Raw genomic sequence first — 21,839 nt, 5'->3', positions numbered from 1 at the left:
CTAGTTTGATGAGATCCCAATTTGTATTAATCATTTTCTTGATCTGGTAACTCAGAGGAGAATTTGAGGGAGTAGATCAGTCTTGTATTTTCCTTTTTATTTGGCCCTTTGAGGAGATCCTCTCTTGTAAGTGACTCTGCTCTTGTTCTTGCCTTCTCCAAAATTTCATCTGGGAAACCCCTATCAATGAATCTATTTCTCATATTTTCATACTCCTTCGATAGAATAATATCGAATACGGAAAACCTTTTTAGTTTTAGGAATTGGCTAAACGGTAAGCTTTCTTTCAGAAGTTTCGGATGAAAACTATTTAAGCGTTGACTGTTATTAACATCATTGGGTTTTCTGTGAATGTTAGTAGCTCAGTCCGTGTTTAACTGCCACATCTAAGAAGTGAATGTCAGGGTCCCCCACTTCCAAAGTGAATTTAATCCGGTCCTGACAGGCATTAAGATATTAAAAAAACTGCAAAAGTTCACTTTTGGTACCATCCCAGATAGCAAAGATGTCATCAATATACCGTCTGCAGAATCTGATTTTGGCTGCCGAAGGTTGTTTATCTAGAACGTGTGTTCTTGCAAATTGATGCATACATATAATAGTATAAGATGGTGTCACTGAGGAGCCCATTAATGTTCCTGCTATCTGTAAGTAGAATTGTTCATCATACCTAAAGTAGTTATATAAAATCAAATTGATCAATTTGATGGCAAAGATTTTATGGATCAGTGTATTTTCTTGTTCTAACAGAATCCATTCCATGGCGTCAATCCTTTCGCCATGTGGGAGAGATGTATATAAACTGTTCACATCCAAAGTAAATATTATAAGGGTAGGATCTGTCAATTATAATTCTCCCGATAATTGGAGAAAGTGTAGACCCTACCAATGGTTGTAGGGTTGTGTCCATGTAAATAGCAAGAGGGTGGAATACACTCTTCGTGCCTGCCACGATTGGACAGAATGGTGGGTTAGTTAGATTTTTATGTATTTTGGGGAGTGCATAAAAAACGGGTGTGCCCGGAAATTTCTTTAATAGGAATTCAGCTGTGCATTGTGTTATCCAGTCTGACTCCAATGCTTTGTTGACAGTGTCCGTGATCAGCTCTTTATTGATGGCAGGGGATCATTATCCAGAATCATCCCCTTCCCACGCAGGTGGAGTATGCAGGCACCCACCTCATAGCCCTGATGCACTGCTATGGGCCAGTCAGGCAACTCACCAAGCAGCCAGGCACGTCGTCCAGCATGTCGCTCCATATTGCGTGGTACAGTGGAGTTCCATAGGACCAAAGAGTCATGAGTTGATCCTGGATATCGGGCACAGCAATGTGTGATGATCTTGCTCGTGTTGCATACTATCGGCACGTTGATGGAGTGGTATTGCTTGCGGTTGCGATACGCCACCTCCATGGCATGCGGTACTACCAACTCCACGTGGGTGCAGTCGAGGGCGCCTATACAATTTGACATGCCTGCCAGTGCATGGAAGGAAACTTTTGTATCAAATATCTCCTGGGGAGTCCGTGGTAGGGATATGTAGTCCCTTGTGTGCTTGAGGAGGTAATCCAGCACTTGGTTCAGTATCCGGGAAAAAAAGGGTTTTGATATGCCATGCATGTGCCCCACTGTGTGCTGGTAGGTGCCTGTGGCAAGGAAGTGGAGCACAGACACTACCTTCAGTAGAGGGGGGATGGCTGCGTGTATTTCTATGAGGCTCACTATGTCGTCATGTATTAGGTGGCGTTGGTGTCACGGTCAAGCCGGTACAGGGTGTGGATCTGCTCAGGGGTTAGGTTTAAAGGACTGGCTCTGATGCGAGGGATTGGGGGCTGCCGGCGTGGTAACGGTGACTCACTGGTGGGGCATGCTTGGCCTGTCTAACCCTCCTTCTCCTCGTGTGTATCCTCTGTGGTGGGGGCTGTTGTTGTTGTTGCTGCCTTGCAAGCAGGGCTTCCAGCTCCAGTAATGCTACTACTATTGGTATCATCTTGGTGTGGGTTGGGGTGTGGTGTGTGGGTGTGCTCCTTTTGGGCTGTGCCAGACTCCATTGCCTCCACCTGTGCTGATTGTGTGCACCTGTGGCTCTTGGAAACACTGCTCAGGGTTCTTAACACCTTCTTGGAGATGCCGGTATTTACTCCATGCTGGTAAGGTACTTTTCGGGCTTCAGGAGGCTGTTATTTGCATGTCCGCATTACTTGGGATCACCTCCGGTTTACGGCATGCCGCTAATATCGGCATGGTGTGTTGCGTGCGACCCTAGACCGCTATTTACGGCACCGTACTTTACAGTGCCGTAAATAGCGGTCTGGTCGGTCAGAATAGCCCGTAGCGGTAAGTGATGCCGGTAATCCTTAACTAGCATCGTTTTTCCCTTACCTCCAACCTCGGAATGACCCCCATGGTGTTTAAACAGTTCTTCTTAGTGATTTTTCATAAAGGTACCTTAGAAGCAAAAAGTGTTGTGTTGGTGCTTTGTGTGTTTAGGTCTTAGGTGGGGGTTTGACCAAAGGGATATTGAGAAGAGGTTTCTTTACTCCCTCTACAAGGGAGAATCAATAACTGACAATATGCCATTAAAGCTTTAGGCAGTAGAGGGTCTTCCTCATGGAAAAAAGCTTTAGGTATTAGAAGGTCTTCCGCAGGGGAAAGGGAGGAGACACAGTCTCCGCACATGAGGCCATGAGCCCCACTCCCCAGTAGCTGTCTCCTCCCATGTGATCCTCCCTCATATAGCCACCCCCAGAATCAGGGTCAGGTAGTGGCTTCGTCCTCTGGCCACATGGGAGGAGGCCACCGTTGGGGAACCCATGATTACTCCATTGGATTCATTACACCACCCTACTGCCTTTCTCCACTCCCTCATCCTTCCTCCCTTCACCTGGCGGCCTTCCCTCATCCTATTTCCTATCTTACCTGTCTTCTTAATACTTCTCTTGCTACACCTTCCTTTCCCTCCCTATTTAGAAGCATGCTATAATCTTAACTATTCTTAAAAGAAATCTCTTCACCCTGTGTCACCTGGTAACTTCTATCCCATTTCTCTTCCCCCATTTATTTCCAAACTTCTTGAGCATGTTATTTATTCACATGTTTCTACCTACCTTATTGTCTACCCACTTCTTCCGGTATCTAGAGAAAATGTTGCCAGCAAAAATGTAGTTACTTAAAAAATTGTGGGGAAAATACCTATGCAGTGAAAAAGCCACCAAGCAAAAAGTAATTAAAAAATGCAGCTGCTAGTGGAAGGGTTAGGCATAAGGACAGTTTAGTGGGATTGTGATTGTCTGGTTAAGGGTTAGGGTTAGAGAAAAGATTTTGGTTAGAATTAGGGTCAGGGTTAGGGTAGTTGGGGGAGGGCTGGTGATTTGGAGTTTGGTTAGTGTTTCGAGTAGATTCAATGTCAGGGTAAGTGTTAGAGCAGGGATAATGATAATGCTAGGAACGTTGGAGAGGGCTGGTGACGTTGACGTAGGGTAGGGGTTAGGACAAATCTAGTGTTTAGGGCAGAGTAAGCATTATAGGAATAATAACTTTATATAGCGCTTTTATCCAAAGCACTTTACATACAATATTTTATCATTATCATCACCACTTTTATTTCAGCCATGCGGACATAAAAGTACATCCATACACATACAATTAAATATAAAACAGGTATCAGACATAATGTATCCTTCCATAGAGAGGTGTGACTGTTACCTCTGTAAGCCCGAGGGCCTATCTATTGATCAGCGGGCATATGTCTCTGTTAAATTCTCTTTCAATCTCCAGAAGTTCCAGGATCCCCTAACCAGCTGGACCATCCCCATGGCCTTTTTCCCAACGGTACTGCATTGGCTCCTGATAGAAACCAGGTCCCAACAAGTTGTGCTAAGCTACAGGCATTGTTGGGTGTGAGCGCAAATTACAATCATGCCATTAGATCTTAAATCACCTCTCATCATAAGGCCCAGGATGCTAATGGTCACTATGTCCCAGAATTCAATTTGTAAGAAGTCAAAGACACTCACCTGGATAGTGTAGTCTGGTGCAGTTTGCAATATCCTCTCTAATTATGAAGAGGCAACCGCACACTGCAAGGAACCAGTGAGTACATTTATTAGCAAGGCCTTCCCAAGTTTCCCAATGCTTTGGGACCAATTTGGGTACCTTGTGGAGAAAGACTGTAGACCAAGAGTGTTCCCCTCCACCGCCTCACTTTGTTGGTTATCATGCCATACCCGAGCCGTGATCTACACGTCCCAGGGGACACACCATGTGGGGCAGGGTTCCATGTTCCATGGTCAGTCTTACCATCTTGCTGCTCAACCATTAAAGTGGTGCTACGCACTTGGTCTGGACAGCCAACTAAGCTGCTCAGACAAGTGCACTACATGGTTCCTTGTCCCGGAGGTGGAGGTGTGGGGGTCCAAATATAGTTTGCGACTTTTATTATCCTGGGCATTGTTAAAGTCACTGCTCTCTGCAGTTGTGCGGGTGGGCCCTAACCCATCCTTGCTAGTGCACTTCTTGTTAGTTGGAGCAACAGTATTGTAGTCGGCTATTGCCTCCAGTGATTTAAGGGCCCCCATAATGTCCTCCATCCCCACTAATGGTCCCCCCTTGCACCCCACTCTCACATGGGCTTTCAGAAGAACTAGAATCAGCCTTTTAAGGACCGCTATCTCAGACAGAACATGGCTACATTTGCATTGGCTAACCATAGGTGCCCTCTTGTCAATGGAATCAGGGATATGCGAGCTAGGGAGGGAGACTGTATAGAGTGGATGCACAAGATATAATGAGGCCCAGCTTGGGGCTCAGCAGGGAATCACTCCCATAACACATATCCTGTTCATTCTTATTTGGGGGTGGACTCCTAGGACTCCTAGGACTTGTAGGGGAAGGGCTAGTATGAGCGGGCACACATACGTTGACCTCGGCCACATCAATATTTATTACATTCGTTATTTCCATGGGTGCTGGAAGATTATCGAGATCTGGGAATGATGCCATCTGTTTGGAGTCAGGTTTGAGGTCCTGTGAAATTATGATCTTGCCATCCTTACTGGCCCTCGTACTTCCAGTCCTGGTGGCAACACCCCACCCCCTTGTGGCCTGTTTGACAGGTCTAGAGTTGCAGGGTTGTGTCATGTGGGAACCCACACAATTTCAGGCACTAGCTTGTTGTTGCCGGTGCCCAAGTGAGCTCTAATTAATAAACTATCAGGGAAAATGGTGCTCAATGCCGGGCGCTGGGGTTGCACTCTTAACACCCTCAATTCCCTTCGCCGGTGGCAAAATTTACACAAATGTCTTTTTCCCAATACTCAGGGCTACAGGTCGCTGATCCACTGTTGCTGCCAAAATGTGGATGGCCTCTTACTTTATAGGCCGGGTCCGAGTCTTTAATCTCCCAGACATCTTGATTAGTCCCAAGGAACTGGATGATTTATTTGATTAAGCTGTATGTCTCCACCGTGATTTTTAAAGGGTTATGGGGTGATCTACCGTTAGTGTCTGTATCAGCACCTAGTATAATGGGTACCACTACTAACTGGCGCTTTACAGTTAGTATTTTGCGCTTTGGGGGCTTCGGCTCTTGCAGTGTAGGGGGCTGGTAAACGCGTGAAGAGGAGACTTGCCTACGCACCAGCTGACTCACTAGTCACAAAACAGTCTCAAACACCATAGGTCTCTCTCACTGGATTCTCGCAGCTACCATTGACAACTCCTGTGTTGGTATATCGCTATGCAGGCTCCCCCGCCTTCCTCATGCGGTTTCCTAACACCCTGCATTAGGCCAACACCCACACCCTTTCCCCGCTGGGTGGGCTGGGAGAATTTGAGAAAAGGAGGTGTGGCCTCCAACAGCGCCACCAGTGGAAATCGCGGGAGCAAAATGCAGTGTGGCCTCCGCGCCACCGTCCAAGACCGTGGTACGAGTACCCTGGCTAAGCAGAAGTGCAGGAACAAAGTGGGCCAACAGCTGCACTCTTTCCCTGTGGGCTTCCATTTAATTTTTTATACAATCATTATTACCCAATCAAAGGTCGAAAAACATTTTATTGACCTCGAAAGGCTGAAAGAGAGATTAGACCTTGCCGGGATTCAAACTGCAACCCACAGATCACACACAGATTGCAGTAGAGCGCTTAATCCATTGAGCTATTTTACCGGCGAAGGATAAGTGCTTGAGTTGCAGTTAGGTTAAGGCTAAGGTTATGATTTGAGCAAGGGTTTTGGATATGGTAAGGGCTATGTAATTTTTGGAGAGCTGGTGATGGGGCTGGAGTTCGGTTCATTGTTCATTTTCTATTTATTTGGAGTTTTGTATTCAGTGACATGCAAATAAAATGTTTTAGCGCATTGAAGTGTGAGTGTTAGGTATGGGGTCAGTGCACATCAAGGGTTGTAATTTGAGTTAGTTTAAGAATTAGGAATTAAGTTAGGGTGATTGTGTAGGTTTTATTAAAGTTTGGGGTCATTGTTAGGGTTGCAGCCTTGTACTTTTCTGTTTTTAAAAATAGCTTTTTGGCAACCTTATTACTGCCAACATTTTCAAATTCTGCATTGCTTGTATTGATACTACATTTTTTAAAACAACTTTTTGCTAACTACTTTTTCACATGGCTACATTTTCCCGGGGACATTTTCACATAGAACCCTTCTTCCTCCTCTTCAATCAGGGTTCCGGCCGCCCCACTCTACCGAGACTGTGCACGCCACTGCAGGAAATCTTCTATACATATTCTCTTAGATCTGTCAGCGGCTTTCAACACTGTTAATCATTCTCTCTTACTATCCTCACTATCTTCTCCTGGCTTTTTGGGTTTTGGGTCTGTGCTTAACTGGTTTAAGTCCTATTTGGTGGACTGCTCTTATTCGGTTTCTTGGTCTGGAACTATTCCCCACCCCTATCGTCTACTTCATGGGGCACCCCAAGGTTCTATTCCCGGTCCTCTATTATTCTCACTGTATACCATTCACCTATCTGAACTTAACTCTTCCTATAATTTATCGTGTCATTTCTACAAGTATTACATGCAAATCTTCTAATTTCCTTCATTTTCTGATCCGCTCCACACTACTTTCTCTGTCTCTTCACCCTCCAATCCTGGATGGCCTCTCACTTTCTACATATCAAACCTGATATAACCAAGCAACTCTTTTTTCCTGCAAATGCCCAACCTCCTCATCTCCAGCCCCGCCCCTCTCTTTCCCGCACTACACATCTTTGGCAAAAAACCTGGGCATCGTCTTGGAGTCTCGTCTATCTTCATTTCTCCCATCTGCAACACTGCTTGCATCTGTCACTTTCATCTCTATTAATATTCAGTGTGCCCGGTCTGTCATATCTTTCTCTGCCACTACACTCCTCATTTCATCTCTAATTTTTTCTCCACTGTTTGATCAACCCATTTTCCATCTCTCCACTTTACATTCTGTATATAATTCTGCTATTAGGTTTCTCTTTTCTCTCTCTCTTTTTCTACGCACATCTATCACCCCCCTCTTCTTTCTAATGCTCTCACTCCTTATGAATCTAGTCTTCTTTATCACTTACTTTCAATCATCTACATGGTCTTGGTCCTCTTGATCTCTCCTTCCTCATTTCTCTTTATATTCAGTTCTCGCACATTGCATTTGCAATCCCAATTCCTGACATTCACTGCACTCCCATTCCTTCTTGCTCCTAAATACTAGAATTCTCTCCAACTCCCTAGCCACTCTGCCTACTCTCATCCTCTTTGCGGTACCCATCTTAAATCTCACCTTCTTTCTTCCCTCTCTAACCGATTCTTTTAATAGTTGGACTATCATTTGTACCCTTCTATTGACACTGTTTTTCACTATCATGTGCCGCACTTTGTCTTACCACATATGGTTATTATGCATGTGGTGATAGCACATATATTCAGAATACATGGATGAAGAGGGAAAGATCAAGCAAAAAAAGGTAGATGTTTCTGTGAAACCAGAAGAGGAGTTTGACACTCTTATTACACAGTTTAAGGTGAGATCAAGTCCTATACCTTCCGAACATCATTGCAAACGTGCTACCCCTAAAAGGAAAGTCACACACAGAAGCCCAAATACTAACATTTTGTTTCTGTTTTTTTTACATTTGACTGTAAAATACTTGTATTTTTTTGTTCAAAAGGATTGTTGACTGGCTCCCTATTGAAGGGGAACTGACTCCTCAGCATACAACCCTGTTAATTCAGCTGCATTTTGTCAGGATAACCTATGTTGTATTGTATTGTATTTATTAAGTTCATATAGCGCTTTACTCCAAAACGCTGCACATTTTAACAACAGGATACACATATCAATAACAAAATAACAGTAACAGTAGAAGCAAATTACAATTTTGAATCAGGCCAACAAAACAGTATGTAGAGCAATTAGACAGAAGAGAAGAGGGAGAGTAGTGCAGTAGAACTGGGAGGAAGAGGGAGGGATAGGTAGGAGGAGGAGGGAAATGGAAAGGGTAAAGGTGTGAGAATGGGGTGGAGGGAGATGATTATGGGGAAAGAGAGGGAGGTTGGCGGAGGGGGAAGCAGAAGGGGGGAGGGGTTTCATGGCGGGGAATGGAGAAGTAGAGATTTAAGTTCATGTACAATGCACATATGTTACATATTCTGCATGATGTGAGCATTTCAAAAAGATAATAGAAATGTGCTAAATATAGCTTATGTATTTAAAAAAATATTAGAAGCCACTTACTTAAACAAGGTTCGGATGTTGAGAACTTTGCAGACTCTTTCTGCTATTTCCCAGGCAATCCGTTCCATTAGTGGTACCATCCGTTCATCCTTATTATAATGTCGGGAGATGATCCACACCATTCTTATTGCATTCATCATCGAAGGAATTGTATCCAGAACAATGTTAAATCCAGTCCCATGAGTTAAATTCTGAAAGGAGCACAGCAATGTGGATGTAAACCTCCCATTGTATTTAATATATGTTTTGGATACAGCAAACAAGTTATTCATCAGGTAAAAACTTACAAGCAGGTAGATAAAAATACAAAGCAAACTCAATCCTGGAGTAGGAGCATTGGTTGCCAATTTGGTTTGTTCACATGCAGTTTTTGCTCAACCATTGCACTTCATTGAGATTTGTATGGGCATTTTTATTGAGCGTGACCGTTCACCCGAAGTTATCTTCCTGCTATAGATCATGGCAAAATAATCTCAACAAAACTGTTCCGTCAGATGTTACAGCAGAGTGGGGGACCCTAATGTGGTTAAGGTGATTAATACATTCTGAGAAACCTGACGGTGTTCTCCCACCTACTCCCCTGGGATCCTCTATTCAGGTGGCCAGGCAAGGGCCATCACTTTCGGATCCCGACCCTGTGGGTGGACAAGCGAGGGAGGATCACCTGAATGAAGGGCCACGAGGTATTGGGAGTAGAATACCCAAGGAGGAGACATGGTATTCCCCCATTCCCAATAATACCCCAACCCACTTTGCCTCAGCCTTCATGGTGTATTTTCAATCATACCCCATATCCCTCCCCATTTCGAACAAACCCTGAGACGAGAAAGATGCAACTAGGATCAAGGAAAGTTTCCTATAGGAACAACATGGGGAGTGTAAGGGAAACCGGCTATAGAAAGAACTCAAACTGTCCCACTGATAGAGTCAGGCAGAGCCAGGCATTTACTAATTATCACTCACACCTGACTCCAATTGACTATTTTCACAACTATAAACGGTGTGGTCTTTTTCCAAAGAAGGAACGAGCCGGGGATGTTGTCTGGACCAGAGAGGACACGGAGCAGAGAGCAGCAGGACCTGAAACCTGGAGGAGAACAGTGTTGGTGGTCAGAAAAGGACTTGTTCCATTGGGACTTGTGCCTGTCCCAAGAGTTCCGGCGGGGCAGTTGGTGAGACCCTGACTGTAACCCCGTGTTTCCAGAAGGACTGCTTGTCAACGCAACGCGGCTGGGTGAGTTTCATGCCAGCGAGAGAGAGACTCAGGAACGTGCAGCTGACTGGAGCCGAGCAGGAAAAAGACACAGTTGGTGATGCAGCAAGGAGCGTAAAAACGAGAGAAAGCTTTTAAAGCGGCACAGAGCATAAAAGTGAAAAAAGCAATAGAAAGCTTGTAGAGCTGCATGAAGCAGGAAAGTGAAAGCAAATATGAGAAAGACAGAAAGTGCAAGATATAGATAACGAAAGCAACAAAAGGAAAAGTTGCAAGTGGCGCAGACGGAAAGTAAAGACATTAAGAAGGTGCAAGTGTGCACAAGAAACCAAAGAAGGTGCAAGTGTGCACAAGAAACCAAAGAAGGTGCAAGTGTACACAAGAAAGCAAGGAAGGTGCTAGTGTGCACGAGAAAGCAATGAAGGTGCAATTGTGCATGCGAAAGAAGCAAAGGAAACAAAGGAGAACAAGAAGGGGTGCAGGAAGCACCTGAAGGTGAAATGTTTTTAAAAAGCAAGAGTGAGGGGCAAAAGATCAGAGTGGTCATGCTTAGGAGGAGCAAAGACTGTGGCGTTTTCGAAAGTCTCTGATGCTACCCCCTGAATGGATTATATGTGAAAGAACTGTATGTGAGAGAAAGGCACATCCTGACAAGCTGAACTTGAAGCTCGGGGAAGGGAACCCAGAGAAGCTTCAAGAGGAACTGTGTATATTTATTTTGGTTATGTTTTGAACTTGGAAGAGTTAAAGCTTGGGGAAGGGCATCCCAAGGAACTTAGGACATTGAAAGTGTTTGAGGCTATTGCAAAAACTGTGGAGAAGGTCTTATGAACAGCCCTTTATGATTCAACTCACTTTTGTGAAACTAACCAACTTAAACCAGGTGAGAAGACCACCTGAAACCAACCTTGGTTTTTATTTTCTGTTGAACCACTTTATTTTTGCTTTTAAGAGACATCCTAACACATTTTGTAAAAGAGTGAGGGCAAGCAGATGTTTGGACATATGGATTTTTACTTTGGACTTTCAGACTTTGACGGCCCTTAGAAACATCAGTTAAGGGAGCCATCCCTTCAGTGTTAGGGTCAGTTAGGCATTATACCAACTCAGGAACCTTAGTAAATAAAGGATTTGAAACTAACATATTTGAGTCTGTGTCTCTCTTGATACCATACCTGTCTCAACATGTATTAAGAAGAAATAATTAGATGGGTTTTGAGTTTCATACTGAAAGACAATAGATTGGTTTCTTTGTGAATCTTTGATGGTATCGCATTCCATAGCTTAGTTGCTTGAACCGAGAAGGCACGCCCTCCCTGATTTTCTTTCATGTGGTGAGGAATCTGTATAAAACTTTAATTTCCAGATGTTAGGGTCCATCTCAGGGTATACCATCGAAACCTGGCTGATAGAGGGGAGTTGCAGGAGAGGTTTAGACTTTTAAATACAGTGCAGATGCTTTTAAATATTATTCTCTTCTTAATAGGAAGCCAATGTAATGCATGAAGAGCAGGCAAAACATGCTTGAATCTCTTTTACATCATCAGGGTTCTAGCTGCTGACTTTTAGATGTTCTGCAGTCTATTAAGTGAATAGGATGGGAGACCAAGATCAATACTATTGTTGTTATCTAGTCTGAATGTTATAAAGGTGCTCATCATCCTTACCTGATGTGTGAAAACTAGATACAGTAACAAGTATCAGAAAAAAAACATGATTTTGTGATGGAACCAAGTTGCTTGTTTAGAGTTAATTCCTTGTTAATGATTATTGCTTGGTTTCTAACCTGTTGTTTTGGTTCTGGATATTGATCAAAGCTATCGAATTAAGAGTTCCATGTGAGTGGGTTAAAGTTGACTATCAAGATCATGGTTTTGTGTGGATTTATCTTCAAAGATCACCTATACATAATCCCCATAGGTCTTAGATTCTCATGACACATCAGATCCATGTCTAGTCAGCAGGTGTAAATTCCTTGTGTAGAATGGATTCACTCATCTACCAGCCTTCAGAAGAGAAGGATTCCACTTACTTTTCCTTGGATAGTCCTGGAGGGATTTTCCTGGAGTATCATGTTTCATAGGATACAAGGTTAGTGAATGGGGAAGAGCGTTGGGTTAAGAAAAAGGGTTAGCATTAGGGATAGGCAGGGTGAGGGTTGGAGGCATCAGAAGGTATTAGGTTTTGGATGGGGGTTCATGGGGACAAAAGGCATACCAACACTACTAAAAAAGAAAACTTAAGTTAGAAAATGAAGTGTGCCCTTGTTGGCTTTTAAAAATAAATTAAAACAAGGGAACTGGAAGAAAAAACATAGATGAATATGGCTCAAGGAGATATTTCATTAATCTGAAGAATTATACCTGGAGTAAAACACACGCAAACTAAATTGACAAATGAAAGACCAAATTGAGGAAGAAACCCTAAAGGAAATAACCCTGATCCGCACAGAAAGGGAGTGTGTGAGGAGCCAGGTCATGCACTAGATTACTAGAGTTAGCAAGCACTGGCCTAGGAGAGATGCAATCGAATGCAATGAGATCATCTCTATAGGACTTAGAATAAGGGCCACCCCATTTAAAAGGGTTCTCAATTCTGCAAAGCTGAGTTATTTGTAGAACTGGACGTTGGGGATTACTGGCATTGGGGGGGGGAATATCTTTATCATATGTAGCGGTGTGAGGGATGGTAGAGAATCATTAGGCAGACCTATTGTTACTTATGTGTAGATCACACGGGTGACGTCCGGCTTGACAAATTTACATTGTTGTTTATTTACCTGTGGTGGGATGAGTCCCAATGAACTTTGACCACCGTCTACTGAATTTTAAAATTACATAGTTATATGACAATTCCAAGTTAACCAGAAGTGTTAGTTAAATGAGCATGCACAAATAATTTTAAAAGCAGACATAGTTACCTTGAAATGGCGCTCAAGTGTTGAGAGAAATCTGACATTGTCAGCCGCTTCTAAGTGGTACTTGGTGAGCTCGGCTACGATTAACTCAAGGTTTTGTATAACAACAGGATCAATATTGACAATAACATCCAGCACCTTTTTGACAGGAGGCAATTTCAACTGTTCACTAAGTGCACACAAAATAGCACTTCTCTCACGCCAGAAGTCGATCTCTGGTAATGGACCGTTGCCCTGTAGATTAAAAAAAAATCTAATAAATATCCAAGGAAACAAGCAACCGAGAAGTGGGTTACAATTCTTTAGAGGGCATTGATCAATCCCCCAAAGTGCTAAATAAGTATGAAAGCTGTGTATTAGATGCCCACTCATGGCTGTACACCTCATTCAAGACTGAGGGATTTTTACATTTTTGGCAGGGTGGGTGGGGACAGACAATGAAATTTACATTTCTGTAACCTACTCTGTCCCACTTGATGCTGGTGGAAACGCACTGGATCTCCATGGAATCCGCCAGCTTTTAGCAAAGGCTGAAAGCTGGCAAATTCCATAGGAAATCAAATCTGTTTAAATGTCTTCTGCCATGCATGTAAATGGTGGAAAGCATTTACAATTGTTTGCACTATGATGTGCCAATCATGCACAGAAAACTAGGTCTGCCTGGATTTGAGTGCTTTGTTTTTACTTTGTAATGCAAACAATGAAAATCGCACTGAGGGGTATTAGTAAACACAATTGTTAGCATCGACATCCTACTGTACAAAGTTAACAATTAACCCATTTGTAATGAATCAAACCCAACTTATTTCTATTGCAATAAATTAACGATCATTATTAATCTATACTTTCCATCAGATTTTAGTAAAGATGATTTAAGAGGCAAAGACTAGCATTAGGTCATTAATAAAAAATTATCAGTGATTCTGACACTTGAGAGATTTTCTTCTTAAAATGTGCCAAAGTTAAACTACCATGAGCAAAGAACAAAACATTCAAAGGGATGGGAACGGCCAACCATAAAACAGAAAGATTAAGGAAGGGGTTTTTCAGATACTCTAAGTACACAAATATTTTACGCACTTTTAAAATGTCACAGCAAGTGGCCCATGCTCTCCCTGAGTGACTTTTTACACCGTAATTATGTTCACAGGAATCCTTGCACCATGAGCAATGAGCACTATCAAATTACCCTACATGTACAATGCAAGTGTGCATCTTTTTTAGATTTAAATCTACATCTAAAAGGCCGTAACAACACCTTTGTGCTACCGCTTCAAGACTGTCATCAGTATATGTATATCATCTAAAGATGCTGAGAAAATTCTTTCCCACCCTCTCCTTTCAAGGACAAAGCAGCACCCATGAATATCCTAGTACCGACACATTGGGACTACGGCATCAGTCTATCTAGAACTCAAATGCAACCAACCCCACTGCACAAAAAAGATAAAACATGCTCTGGCTAGATTTCTAACGTGGGTTTGCCACAAAGAGTATATCTCACCACCTAGATCTGCACTCTATTGGTTACCTGTTTTCAAAATAGTGCAATCAAAGTAGCTAGTGTTATCCATAAGGCCCTGCAAGGCTAAGTCCTTAGATTCCTAGTCTCCACATTCTAACTCCACACTCACTCAGGCCTCCAAGCTTAGCTGATCCCAAACTCTCTAATGCATCTAAAATAAGAAAGAAAAGGAAAGTAAACCAGGATTTCTCATTTTGTGGAGCGAAGCTCTGGAACTCAAACCCGATCGCCCTTTATTTTTAATCAATTCTACTCACATTCAGGAAGGGCTTGATCACCCTGTTCCTAAAGATGTTAACTATTGCATCCTATGGCTGGACTGCCATCTTCCCCATACCTCGACTACCTTAATCCCATCATTTGAAGATACCCATAAAATTCAGCATTATGAAATCATGAAAAACAAATAGAGCAGCACCTTACGGCGCCTTACATCCAGAATCATAGGACATACCTGTGGCTTCTTTTTTAGTTGTTCTTCGATCGCACTGGAAATCTGAGTTTGCCAGTTCATGACACACTGCTCCAACATTTCGACTAGTGGCGTATCAGCAGCAAGATGATGCATGTCAATATCCAGATTCACATCTGGCATTTCCAATTTGATACCACCTAAAAAAGAAACATCAACCAGAGGCTGTTAGTGTATTTATATTACCCCAGTAATGTTTTTAAATGCTAAAGAACAAATGCTGGTGTTAATGCCAATGAGCGTACCACATCAGTGGCTTTAATTTGGGCACAAGTCTATTTTTCTTTATGGCAATTTTGCTTGTTGAAGTATTTTTGCTTCAATAGGGAGATCGGATACATGAAACTGTAAATATCCCCTGGATCTAGGGGTGCCCGTTTGATGCAAGTGTTGAGAATTTAGGGGACTAATGCAAAGCAGAGATACAAAACGTTTACGAAATGTGTAAAATGCTGTCACAAAGTGACGGTGAATGAATAAGGATTTAAGAATAGAAGCAAGGCACGGATCAACAGGTGAGCCTGATGTTCTGCTGCCGGTATGGTCTTGTGCAGAATGGATGTGACCTAGCAGTTCAGGCTAGGTTGCCCCTTTGGTGATGGGACCAAGCCTGATTTGCATATGGTCTATCCTCTTTCTGTAATGGCTTGGCAGGTGAGGAACTGTGGTCTGGAAGATTGCCAAGAGCAATTGCCAGAGGTTTAAGATTAATTCTAAACCTTAAAGCCATTGATTTTGTTTGGCTGCCTGTACCCAATTTGTCAAACCTTCCGATTGCTGTGGCTTCAAGGAGAGGATCATATACAACATTCAGAGGGCCTGATCACAAGTTAGGCGGTATTCCGGCAGCGATACTGCCCAACTATATTAGCGTTAGCGCCCACCGGTCCGGTGTTATTACCGCCGGATCACGGGTTGGGAGCTAACTGTTAATCCCCATTCCCCATTGGACCCAATGGGGACTTTTTCGTGCAATAACCGTGCGGTAATATCGCAAATGGTAATTGAACAAATTGGCACTTTTTAAGTGAATTTACCCCCAGCTTAGAGCTGGGGGTAAATAAGCCAGACTTGTGATAGGGCCAGCCCTTAAAATGCAGCAGTAAAACCGTTACCACCACATTTAAGGGCTACCGCCTATCTTGTGATGAGGCCCAGAGATTGGTAAATTCAACAATAACAGCTGGAATTTACAAGCTCCCATGAGAAAATGTGGAAGCAAAAATCGCAATAATAGATAATTTTGGTGAATAAGGAAAGAGACTATAATATACAAAGCCACCCACAGAAGGCAATTGAACACCCGTCCCAACAGACAATCAACATCAGAACACTACACCTCTACACCGAACATAACGCAGCCCCAGCAACTGCATATTAACGCCAAAGGAACACAAGGCTCCTCATGGCATATAAATGTACTATGCTCTTGGCACAGAACACCTAGAAATTAAAAAGCATGCAGAGCTCAGGGTACCTCCATTTTAGCATTACCTGAACCCACCTTCCTCTCTTTCAAATCCACCAAAGCACCTGGAGACCATGCCAATGGCAGCTAGTGTGGTATAAGTCCTGGTCACATAACATAACATAGATACCATAACATTGAAGATATCAGCAGTAGTTCAGGATCATACTGAAGACTGTTTCTTTGAAAATGCTATTCATGATGATATAGAGCTGCTTTTTTAGATACATGACCAAACTGGAAACAATGTGCTCAGGATGTTGTCACTGCATAAATAAAACTTAAGAAAACAACAGCCAGTCTGCACAGTATGGAAGGCATGGTATCAACCAGTAAGACAGACACAAGCGATCACAGTTCAAGGGTGTTCATTGAACTTCAGGGGGGTTGGAAAAACGCCTGTCTAAACCTAAATCTAAGGGTGGGAGCAAGCTACGACCAGAAAAATAAAGATAACGCAGTAGTGTCTTTGTCAAAATAAAAGGGCCTATACTACAAAAACCTATTGGCAATCCCTACTTCTAAATAATAAACATTGTGGGAAATAATGTAGCTAACCAAAAGTGTGTCATGAAACAATATGTCAGGGTGACTGGATAGTTGGTTCCCCTTCCCCACGTTTTTACCATGGGACAAGGCGGCACACTTGGGCTTGCAACACACTTCAGCTTGGCTAAGCACAAGGGCACGGTTCCAGTTCATATATCAGCTCTCCGCAACCAAAAGTCTCTTACTCAATCAAGGAAGGCTTGTCCTTGCAAGACAAAAGTTCAACAAAGATTGTTCAAAGTTGCTTTCCTCAGGAGCACTTAAGAGAGAGATTCCCTAACCTGTGCTGAAAAACCACTCACATATTTGTGAACAGACTTTGTTTAGACGAAAAAAGATTTGGTGATAAACAGTGTCAACATTTATTGTACTGAGTGGAGATTTAAACAAATAATAAGATAGCCTCCACTGGGCACTTTGTTCCACACTGACTCAGACGTAATGCAATGTTACTCTTGTGTGGGCTGAAAACACCAAGAACACAAAGAATGTTCCTATATAGTTCGTTTTTCACATACAGGGCAGTAGCTGTCTCAAAATTGGCATATTGATGCATAATACCAAATGAATCATAGAAAAAAAAAACAATTTCATATAAATGACTTGTTACCGAAAGAAAAAGTGAAAAATGCCTAATGTAATATACCAAAGCAATCATAAAAAATACCTGGTTCTCATATGAATGTCTATACCAAAAACAATCATAAAGAATGCCTGAATGTCTTACACCAAAAACACTCTTAAGAATGCAAAACAATCGTAAAAAATGCCAACACGTGTTTCGACCTGGCATTTTCTGATTATTAATTCTAAGTACTTTGAGTGATTTAACCGACAAATACTGTTTGCAGGTTACACAGCTGCATCATCTATATTGCTGCATCTGAAGGTAATGTAGTCAACTAAACACACATTTTACGAGCCCTTGAAATAAAGCGAACGCAAGGTATTCATACTGATAGTATGTCAAAGCACAAAGAGAGGAAGGAGGGGAAGGAAACAAAAACAAAGACAACATGCATATTAGTATGTTTGTCTGTAAACCAATGTACATAAAACAACATTTGCACTGTGGACTTTTGAAGCATTGTATATCGCTAAATCCAAGAAAAATGCTTTGCATGTAGAAAACTGGAGTTAATTTCCTATTCTTCGCCACTGTGCGTGAACATGAAATAATTTTATCCAGTTTTCTACATGCAAAACATTTTTCTTGGATTTACCGACACGCGCTAAATTAATACACTGATATTAGAGCTTATAGTAAGCAGTCATGTTTACTCGGAGAACACTAAATTGTTTTTTTAACAAATCAGAAAGTCTGCATATGTATTTGTGACATGATGAATGGCTTCCTGGGGTGGATTAACCCTTGCACCCTCCAATGTTTTTGGATACAATGTTTTTGCTAATACTGTTTTTGCATAGAATGTTTGTTGTTGTGTTACATGAATCTATCATCATGTGATGATCAATACTGTGGGGTAAAAAAGTTTAGTTAACATTTGTCCACAGTGCAAATGTTGTTTTATGTACATTGGTTTACAGGCAAACAGACTAATATGCATTTTGTCTTTGTTTTTGTTTTTCCTTCCCCTCCTTCCTCTCTTTGTGCTTTGACATACTATCAATATGAATACCTGGCATTCGCTTAATTTCAAGGGCTGGTAAAATCTGTGTTTTGATTACATTACCTTCAAATGCAGCAATATAAATGGTGCAGCTGTGTAACCTGCAAACAGTATTTGTCGGTTAAATCACTCACAGTACTTAGAGAATTAATAATCAGAATATGCCCTGAGGAGGACCCGATAGCAGGTCGAAACACGTGTTGGCATTTTTTATGATTGTTTTGCATTCTTTATGAGTGTTTTTGGTATAAGACATTCAGGCACTCTTTATGACAGTTTTTGGTATAGCCATTCATATGAGAACTGGGTATTATTTATGATGGCTTTGGTATAATACATTAGGCATTTTTCACTTTTGCTTTTGGTAACAAGTCATTTACATGAAATTTTTGTTTCTATGATTCTTTTGGTAGTATGCATCAATGTGCCAATTTTGAGACAGCTACTGCCCAGTATGTGAAAAACGTACTGTATAGGAACATTCTTTGTGTTCTTGGCATTTTCAGCCCACACAAGAGTAACGTTGCATTACGTCTGAGTCAGTGTGGAACAAAGTGCCCCACGGTGGCTATCTTATTATTTGTTTAAATCTCCACTCAGTACAATAAATGTTGACACTGTTTATCACCAAATCTTTTTTCGTCTAACAAAGTCTGTTCACAAATATATGCTAGTTGTTTTTCAGCGCGGGTTAGGGAATCTTTCTCTTAGGCGCTTTCAAGAAAGTGGGTTGGGGGATCCACCTTTCCCTAAAAACCGCTGCTAAAATCCTCATCTAATACTGGCACAATCTTACGTTTTGGGCCCCAGCGCACAACCAAACAGGTACTCCACTTTGTCCTTTCCTCAGGAGTTTACGTTTCAAACAACAAAAAGTATTTTGCTTCCACTTTGAGTTCCCCTCAACCAGGCTCAGACTCCCTTTTGACTTTAAAATTTACCATAGCCCTTTCTTCGTCTGACTCGGGCATCTGTATCACACACACAACCTTTAGCTTTCACTTTGTGTCCCCCCTCTGTCGGGCTCAGACTCCTATTTCACTTTCACTGCAAACCGAAGACTTTCGATTGTGCAAAGTATTTGACTTGAACCCTTGCAGGAACACTTCGATTCTCTTCCTCATATCTCATATTCACTTTTCATAAGTTCTGATACATTCAGGCAGAGACCTTTCGATTGGGCACACACACTGTGCCGGACAACTTTGCTACTTAATATCGTGTGTTCACTTCTCAAAGTTCAGAAAACAATTATCGGCTTTCCTTTTCATTCACGTCTTTCATCACTTTGTTGCCGCCCGTAACCTTTGTTCATACGCACCCCAGTTTCACACAGTTGCCTTCAACTCACTGGCTGTATGCAAGGTTCAGCTCGCGTCTTTTAATCAAGGAGTCAAGGGCGATACCACAGCAGCTGCACTTCTCCCCCATCTCGACTAGTCAGGCAGGAGGGCCCTTGGTATCTCGGACACGCATTACAGGATTCTCTGGCCTCACTACTCCGCCTCATATGTGCTGCTTCTGAGTTCTCAAAAGCCCAGCGATTGCTTGTCAAATGGTCCAAGGGCATCACCCTCCTTGGTTTTGTTCCATGATTTTCCATCTGGCTGCCTTGATTCTGCTGCGGTCTGGAGTAGGCTGCTCCTCCATGTGCCCCTTCCGGTTCCTTGTTTTGCTCCAAGTGTGTTCCCGTGCTCTGCCTTTATCCAGGTGGGGAAGGCAAAGGGGATTCAGGTGTGAGTTGTTCCAGGCAATTGCCTGACTCTGCCTGACCACGGCACCGGGACATGTTCGAGTCTGTCTTTCCCCAGTGTGTTAACGGAATGTATATGTGTTTGTGCAGGGAAGGGAGGGGGTTACAAAACCCATGCACTTACTCCCGAAAGTGGGAGTAAAAGATTTAGAAGCGGGATACAGTGCCTCACCATTAGGTGTCCCACACCCACTCCCCAAAGATTCCCCCATCGAGGTGATCCTCCCATACTGGTCCACCGCCAGGGTCTCGATCCAATAGCGATGGTGTGCCACGGCCACCTGGATGACAGATCCCCGAGGACTGGTAAGTGAGACACCTTCTGGTTTCTCACAGCACCAACTGAAAACAAGTTTGCAGGCACCCAGGGTGATGACATATTTTCACTGATTCTGTTAGTATATGCAAAACAAGAAGCTATTCTTACTAGCAAAGAAAGATGGAAAATCTTACCTTCAATCTGCTGTATTGTTCCTTGAATATGGTTAAGAAATTTTTGCAGGTTCATCAAAAACTCATCCCGGATTAACTGAATACTCCGTACTTCCACAGAAAGATCTTTTGGGTGAAATAAATCCAAAGGAGCATCTCCGTATTCTTCAGATTTTTCAATTTCAGCCTGAGATGGTTGTTCCCCATTTTTGTGTTGATTGTAGGACAGTAGAGGCATAAAGACCTTAAGAAAAAAAACAGTCTGGTGAGATATGCAGTACATACAATTTGGAGTACAAGTAAAATAACTTGGTGGTAGGGCTTTGCCCAAATAAATACACAGTATGACCAGCTGCGTTTTTTTTTTTTTGCAAACCTTCCTTTGACCGAGCGAATCATCCTGTAGCCTTTTTTTGCTTTTCTGGCATCGAAGTGAGAGATAATTACCCAGCAGGTAAAGGTATGTGGAAGATGGGGTTGAGTGTCATCACTGATGTGCTTCTCTCCCTACTCCCCCCACATACCTTTATACGTGAAAGAGTTAAAAAGATGTTACAGGAGGTGAAACTGTGCCTCTGCACAGTATTCCTGACAGAGAGGATAATCTTCTCTGGGAACCATTTACAAGAGAATGAAATTATCTTAGGAAGTATGGCTAGAGAAGAAGGGTTTCTTTAAGGGGAATTTCAACAAATTATAAGTTACTCACCGTAGTGACTAGTCCCCTTTCCTCCATACTGCATGAGCGTCCCTTCCAAGGGACAGGAGACGGAACCTTTTTCACAAGAAGAAACCTTCTTCCCCTTTAAATTTAGAGGTGCACAGGGGTGCGGCCCTGGGAGCATGCGCTGCCCTGACTCCGCCCTCCAGCACCACACCTCAGTCCCCATAGACGAGTCGACAATAGACTAACATTGCCTAATGACACCAGTTTTATTAGGGGGGGACGGGACGTATGGAGGAATGGGGACTAAGGACTAAGGGTACGTTAGTCACTACGGTGAGTAACTTATAATTACTCTTACGTCCCGTCCCCTTTCCTCCATACTGTATGGGCGATTACAACTGAGTGTAGCCCCAGGGTGGAGAGGAGACCCTCCATAAGCAAATAGGTGTCCAAAAGCCACGTCTGATCTAGAGCCGGCATCCAAACAGTAGTGCTTG

At 42.6% G+C, this 21,839-nt stretch overlaps 1 protein-coding gene across 1 annotated transcript in view; it reads right to left on the bottom strand.

The window, feature by feature from the left end:
* DNAH10 (dynein axonemal heavy chain 10) overlaps positions 1–21,839 on the bottom strand; it is a 2,725,177-nt gene that overhangs the window by 2,548,270 nt on the left and 155,068 nt on the right. Inside the window, exons 6-9 of the mRNA XM_069619694.1 lie at positions 20,697–20,919; positions 14,825–14,982; positions 12,849–13,079; positions 8,716–8,906 (exon numbers count right to left, since the gene is read on the bottom strand). Coding sequence (XP_069475795.1) covers positions 8,716–8,906; positions 12,849–13,079; positions 14,825–14,982; positions 20,697–20,919 — 803 coding nt within the window. The remainder of the gene's footprint in view (positions 1–8,715; positions 8,907–12,848; positions 13,080–14,824; positions 14,983–20,696; positions 20,920–21,839) is intronic.

Source organism: Ambystoma mexicanum, chromosome 10 (genome assembly GCF_040938575.1).
Source record: "Ambystoma mexicanum isolate Mex_15411 chromosome 10, UKY_AmexF1_1, whole genome shotgun sequence".
NCBI classification, from domain to species: Eukaryota; Metazoa; Chordata; class Amphibia; order Caudata; family Ambystomatidae; genus Ambystoma; species Ambystoma mexicanum.
The sequence above is the reverse complement of the archived record's forward strand: the minus strand, read 5'-3'. Positions and strand labels throughout refer to the sequence as shown.